Source organism: Melozone crissalis, unplaced genomic scaffold (genome assembly GCF_028551555.1).
Source record: "Melozone crissalis strain CALT ecotype California unplaced genomic scaffold, PUWL_Pcris_2 ptg000061l_1, whole genome shotgun sequence".
NCBI lineage: Eukaryota > Metazoa > Chordata > Aves > Passeriformes > Passerellidae > Melozone > Melozone crissalis.
Genome location: NW_026535839.1, coordinates 11,165,730 through 11,172,487, shown reverse-complemented (window position 1 = coordinate 11,172,487; position 6,758 = coordinate 11,165,730). Strand labels below are relative to the sequence as shown.

Genomic DNA, 6,758 nt, shown 5'->3' with positions numbered 1-6,758 from the left:
TTGAGTTCTTTCTTCTTTCCTGTTAGGTGATTTGCTACACTGATGGCGCATTTAGTATCCTTTATGTTTTTAGTGATCTGAAATTAAAAGTTTTGTTTGTTTTGGCTGCTTTTTCACTCTCAGCACTGAAATTCACAGTTCAGGAAAGCCATTATTTTGCTGCTTTGATTATGCATGCAGTTGTGCAATTTCCCCCACAGAGCACTTCCTTAGTTCTGTGTGGTTTATGAGGAATCTCTACATTTCCTGCAACACATTCAGTTTCCTGATGGCAGCAATTGGCCTCTCTTCATGGATATGGCACTGTTTGGCCACTGCATTTCAAAGACAATTGGGAGGAGGGCTGAATTCCAAACTGAATAAAACTAAGTCATTTCATTAGTTCATTTGTACAGTAAGAAATTTGTTAAGGTGGAGTGCAGAAGAGACCCTCTCTTGAATGTCAATGTCAAGCAGGCTTGCCTAATTGTGATTTGTGAAGCTTTAGCAAAAGTTTCCCAGGGGAAGTTGTGGGAGACATGGTTCTATTACGTGTAAAGCTGCCTTAGTTAATCTTGTCTGCTTTTATTTTTAGCAATATGCCTGAAATTATTACTTTTTTCATTTATAAAGTCTAAGGAATTTCAATCTACCTTGGTGCATCTCAGATACAGAATGAGGTGCTCTGATAGGTAGTGAGTGACTCTGTCCCCTGCAACTTAGATGATGACATATATATAAATATATATAGATATATATATATATATCTATAATGTGGTTGAAGATGTATGCAGTGCAATATGTATCTGGGTCACTTTTCCATCCACTGTTCAGACCTTAATTTAAGCTGAAATCAACTGGGGAGTTAATTGCTCAGAACAAGAGCAAGGTGGCAGAATTTTCCAGGTGTCCAGCCTTTAACCTAGAAAATATAAACTGCATCATTTCCCTACAGTGTTCTCGCTGATTACTCACTGTGTGTTTCTAACAATTCCATTGTTACCAACAATTGAATCGCTGCCTTTTCATTATAAAATCCTTCAGCACCACAGTTTAAAGGTTACACTGTAAGGACGTGGCTCTAAGTTATTATATGTTGACTATAACTTTGATTTCAGTCAAATATTCATTCATTTGCACACTGGCAGAATCGTTTTCTCTTCTTCCAAGACTCAAACATACACATATTTTTGAATGTGATTAAGGGTTTGGGTTTTTTTCTAAAGAAAGTCACTTACTCTGTATTTCCCCCAGTCTAACTTAGGTGGATTTAGTTCACATGTTTTGTTCAGTGGAACCTCAAAGATGCACAAGGCCAGTACCTTTTATTTTTGTTTGCTTTTGCACATTTAGTGCCTTGCCATTGTATGGCAGTTTCCAGCTCTCAAACTCACACTGTTTGAGTGAGATTTTGCTGTGTTCAGATTGAGCATTACAGCAGCTACTCTTGTGTGGCTGGAGCCCAAGCATCACACCTGCAGCTGTGAATGTGTGAGCAAACCAGGAGACAAATTTTCAGTGATAATAGGATTAGCATTTGGAGATTTAATTCCTTTATCTCTCCAACCCATAAAACATCCATTGTTTTAGTGCTGGCTGGGATTTTCCTTTCAAATCAGATTTCTTTGAAGACTTTGGAAAACTGTTACCTGGGTATGAATGCGATTAAGCTGATGCTGCAGCTCTTTATTATCTGAGCTATTAAGATTCAAAACCTGAACCAGTCCTGCTATAAGTAAGAATGAACAGGAAAAGTGTTGTAAGAAAGTCAGGCATTTTAAGAAAAATGCCTGAAAAGATTTAGTGGCACTTTACATTTTGAAAAATAGGATACAGGATTCATGATGGAAAAGTCGATGTTCACCACTGTTAAATTGGTTTTATCTCTGTCAATTTGCTGTTCTAAGGCACAGACAATAGATTTTAGATTTTTTTTCCGTCCCCAGAGATAGAAATAGATTTTCTCATATTGAAGATTTTGTTTTGTCTTTTATTCTCTGCATTCTCTACAGAAGTCCAGAGATCGAAGAACATGCACTGTGCTGAGCAGGAGAATTGTCTTTGCGTTAAACCTCAGCTTGCAAAACATGAAGGGAGTTTTCTACCAGAGTGGAATTGGATGTCAGCATTGCCATGCATTTGTCTTTCAGGCTGCCCTCCCTGCTGAGGATGGCTTTGTCTGTGGACTCAGCTCGGCACCGCTGGCAGCCACGGGGAGCTCGCGGTCCCTGCCAGGCTCTGTCAGAATCAACACCTCTGCTGCTTTCTGCCAGAGCCAAACCAAAACTCTGCCTCAACACGCGGAGGATCGTGCTGCCTGACAATGGGAGACAGTGCAAAGACTGGAAACAAGCTCCTACAGTTTATTCTAGAAACAGGATACAGACCACAAAGTACACATGGGTCACTTTTTTGCCCCGAAATCTTCTGAGACAGTTCCACAGGTAAAAAAACCTCATTCAATGTAGGCACAGAATTTGTGGCGATTTGGAGTGGGGCTGGCCCAGCCCCATGCCCATGGGCACAGCTGTGAGCAGCACTGACAGCAATGAGCCAGGGAGTGCCCAGGGGCACTGAGCACCCACCAAAGGGAGCAGAGGGCACACAGGGGCAGGGCATCAACAGGAGGGGATAAAGGGTTGGTCTGAAGAACAAGGAGGGCAGATCCTTGCAGCCTTCTGATGTGGTGTGATGGCGCTCTGTATGGGTTGAAGCTTTCTAAAATTGTATAATGATGCTTTGTGTATCGTGGCTGTCTCAACTGCAATAATTCAATGATTCTTGAGATTCAAGAACTCTCTCTGAAACTGTGATATTAGACTGTGATGGAGAAGGGCTGCTTTTGTAAGTGCCACTGTACTAAAATTTAGGCGATGATAATTTGTAACAAAATGGCACAGAGTTGACACTGAAATGGTGGATTAAAGCAAGCAAGGGAGTGATGAACCACTGCTGTGATCAGCTTTTTTAATTGAATGCTGCAACAGTTCTCTTTGTAAAAAAATCAAGTTTTTATTTAAAAATCCTTCTGGTTTTGCATTGCATAAACCTCTGTTTTTTAGAACACAGAATGAATTCACTGGATGTATTGAGACACCTCTGAAGTTTTGTAGATTTCAGCAGCTCAATTTTGAAATATTTTTATTGTTACAAAGTAACTGTCTACCAATGTAGAAATAGTATATATGTATATGCAAGTGCAAGGTCAGGTTTCTTTCCAAGTCCTGGTTTAAAATTATGTTAACATCCCCCCCACCACCCCCAGCATAAAGAATCAAGTCAAAAAGGACTTTATTCCAGGGAACCATCATCACAATAAAGAGAAATGGAAGTTGTATATCCATCTCTAGCTTTGAAATTTTAATTCTGAATACTAGATTGGCCCATTCCTAATTCAACCTGCCATGTGCAGAATCCTTCATGGATTCCTGATGGGTACATTTTTATAAATTCATTGGTTATTTTTTAAGGTTTGTTTGGCCTTTGTTTAATTTTGTACTTATTTTCAAGACTGAGAGGCCATTAAAGACCTTGGAGATCCCACAGACAAATATTGTTTCCAACATGTGAGAAAACTGGAGCTAGCTATAATAGTATGAAAATGTATGTCACAAGCTCTTCTGAAGAAAAAATTTGCATCTGGGTTAAGCAGCTGATTAATTTGTTCTGGAGAAGGGAAAAACAGGGTAGAAGAGTGAAATTATTCATGTTCCTTTGACACAGAATGGGGGTTGTTCATTAAGGAATGGATACATTCTAATTTCTGACTACTTTTAATTTATTTTATACCTTTTCAGGTTGGGTAATCTTTACTTTTTCTTTCTGGTGGTTCTGAACTGGTTCCCACAAGTGGAAGTCTTCCACAGGGAGATCACCATGCTGCCTCTGCTCCTGGTGCTGCTTTTCAGCATGAGTAAGGATGCTGTTGAAGACTACAGAAAATATCAGTATGACAAGACAATAAACTTCACTAAAACCAGGGTATATGACAAGTAAGTAAACTAAATCAATTATTTGTTTCCTTGCTTCTGTTGTGATAGAAACTGCTCATCTGATTTTACAGGAGCTCCCTCACTGACCTTTCAGAATACTCTAAGTTTGGAAGAACCATTACAAAATATTTTTTCTACCTTTAAAGATGCCTTATTTATCTTACTTAAATCATCTCAATATCACTGAGGCTTTGTTTCATATCACAACAGCATGTGCTGATACATATAGGTTTTCATTTCAAGTTTTCAGAGCAGCTCCTCAACACACACAAATTCCTCTCCTGATAGGAGCAGGATCTGCAGGATAAATGGAACTTACTCAAGTCTGGAACAGAAAACTGGTGTTGTACAGAAACTGGAACAAAGTCTTTCAGATGTCTTACAATAAAGCCAGTAATACAGAAATTAATGATCAACTACACTCAACGTGAATCATATAATAATAATCAAGAGATGAAAAAGCAGGAAAGAAAATCACATAATAATCAGGAGATGAAAAAGTTTTAGGACTTTCAGTAAGCAGAGAGATCAATACAAGCCAGCTTGGCTTTGGAGCTGGTGCAACACTGTGAGAAGCTGTTTGCTCAGGACTGACTCAGAAGGAAGAAATAATTTCACTGCAATTCTTGTTGCAACATTTGGATTTCATCAGAGTTTCTTGTCCAAGTACTAACTTGAGACTGCTTACCTTGTCGCTACATCGTGAAGCAAACAGGAGTTTTCATTTAAAATAAGTTTAAATATTTGTGTGCTTTCTTTTTTTCACCTGCTCTTAAGCCCAGGCCACAGAGAAAAAAATTGCTGTGGTTTACATATATGTCATTAGCTCTTGTGGAAATTAGGCCTCATCTGTGCTGGCATATTTATGTGTCAGAGGAAGAAGGATCCAAGGTGCCTAGGTGAGAGAGGAAGGTTTGGGGTCTGTTGGGGAGAAGGATCTGGCTGAGGGGCAATCCAGGTACATTGCACTTTACTTGCTTCTGTCTGTGTCTGATTCCTCTGGCTACAAAATCAGAGTTTTACTTAGCTTGGGGGAATGGGGTTGGTTGTTTGTTTAATAATAATCGATCTTATGGTCATGAAAACAAACAATAGATAGAGGAAATCCAAGAGAAATGCTGTGTGTTCTGAGGCTGGTAGCAATCCTTTGTTGACATCTGGGACACGGAGCTCTGCCCATTACCTTTGAGCTTCCTGGCAACTCCCAGGGCCATAAAGTGATCGTGGAGCCGCTGGAGTGACCTGTGAACATCGTGCGTGCGTGTGTTCAGCTCTGCCACAGCTCTGTGTTAAAGCACAGACATTCACACGGGCAGAGGAGGGAAATGGTCTGAGCAGGCCCCCAGGCATCTGCTGGCAGGAAGAACAGAACATTCAGGATGCCTTTGGCAGAGGTGAGGTGCAGCTGCCCCAGCAGGATCTAGGAGCTGGTGCAGCTGAGTCAGGATGATCCCTGGCCCTGGCTACGTGGAGGAGGCAGCCCTGGGATTCAGACAGCTCCACTCTTCTCTTCACCATTGGGGAGTTCATTTGGACTACTGAGCTCTTCTGACTTCATTGGTTTTCAACTTGGAGCTGCTTTTTGAAAGAAAAGCAAGATGTCAAGGAAAAGTTTTCCAGGCTGCTTCTCGAGGATGACGTGGAAAAAACATTTTTTCAAGGAAACCTGCTGCCAATGTGGTGCTTCAGACACGGAAATCCAAAATGAGGAGCTGGAGAAGAGAGGAAAAGTAAGGAAAAGAAAGAAGAAAAATGAAAGTAAACGTGTGATTGTCTCCAATTTGCCCTTTGGAAGCAAGAAGTGGAAGGAAAATCCAAACAGATACTATGACACCAATGAAATTAAGACCACAAAATATACCATCATAACTTTCCTCCCTAAAAATATCTATGAGCAGTTTCACCGCTTTGCCAATATTTACTTTGTGTTCATTGCACTGCTGAATTTTGTGCCGGTGGTGAATGCTTTCCAACCAGAGGTGTCTGTGATCCCCATTTGTGCTATAATGGTCATCACAGCCATTAAAGATGCTTGGGAGGACTTCAGGAGGTATAAACTGGACAAAGAAATCAATCACATGGGATGCTACATTTACAGCAGGTAAGTTTTTTACAGTTTTTATTACCAAAAATATTGGGTCAAGATCTTTGATCAATGGTGAGGCTTTTTGTTTAAAAAAATTAACAAATAACTGCTGAAAAATCACAATCATTAGATGAAACAGGGAAAAGTCATGGGCACTATATATCACCTGGTATTTGTTCTCATACAGGGAAAGATTTTTTTTTCAAGTATTATTTTATCATTTAAGTTCTTTTGTTTTGTTTTTTTTTTAAGTATTATTTTACTGGGAAGTTAACTTTGAGTTTCATTGCATTGGTGTGTCTATCAGCCTCTTAGACATGCAGTGCACTGCAAGCAGGTGCTTAAAGAGCTACAGCAGCTGAATTTCTGAGACATTTTCTAGAGGGTTTAATTCTCCCAACCTAAGGTAGCACAGAACAAGATCTGTCATGGGAATTGTTTGCATTCTTAGATGCCAAGAAATCACTGAAAAACCTGATCCTTTGAACTACTTTTTATTTTATACTCTATGTTTCTAACTAGCTTTCAATTTTTTCTTTCTTAGGCAGTATGTAAAATGGACCTGTAAAAACACAGTCTAGGAATGAAAGATAGTAATTTATGCCTCTGTTTAGTCACCTCTAAATGAATTAACTACATGTGCTTGCTTCTCCAAAGTGCTTCATGACTTCTTGCTTTTAGGACATTCAGAAGATTGAAAA

The 6,758-nt window shown here is 39.7% G+C and overlaps 1 protein-coding gene across 1 annotated transcript in view; it reads left to right on the top strand.

Moving 5' to 3' along the window:
• The first annotated feature begins 2,148 nt into the window (after nucleotides 1–2,148).
• ATP10B (ATPase phospholipid transporting 10B (putative)) overlaps nucleotides 2,149–6,758 on the top strand; it is a 46,109-nt gene continuing 41,499 nt past the window's right edge. Inside the window, exons 1-2 of the mRNA XM_054288267.1 lie at nucleotides 2,149–2,423; nucleotides 3,777–3,971. Coding sequence (XP_054144242.1) covers nucleotides 2,149–2,423; nucleotides 3,777–3,971 — 470 coding nt within the window. The remainder of the gene's footprint in view (nucleotides 2,424–3,776; nucleotides 3,972–6,758) is intronic.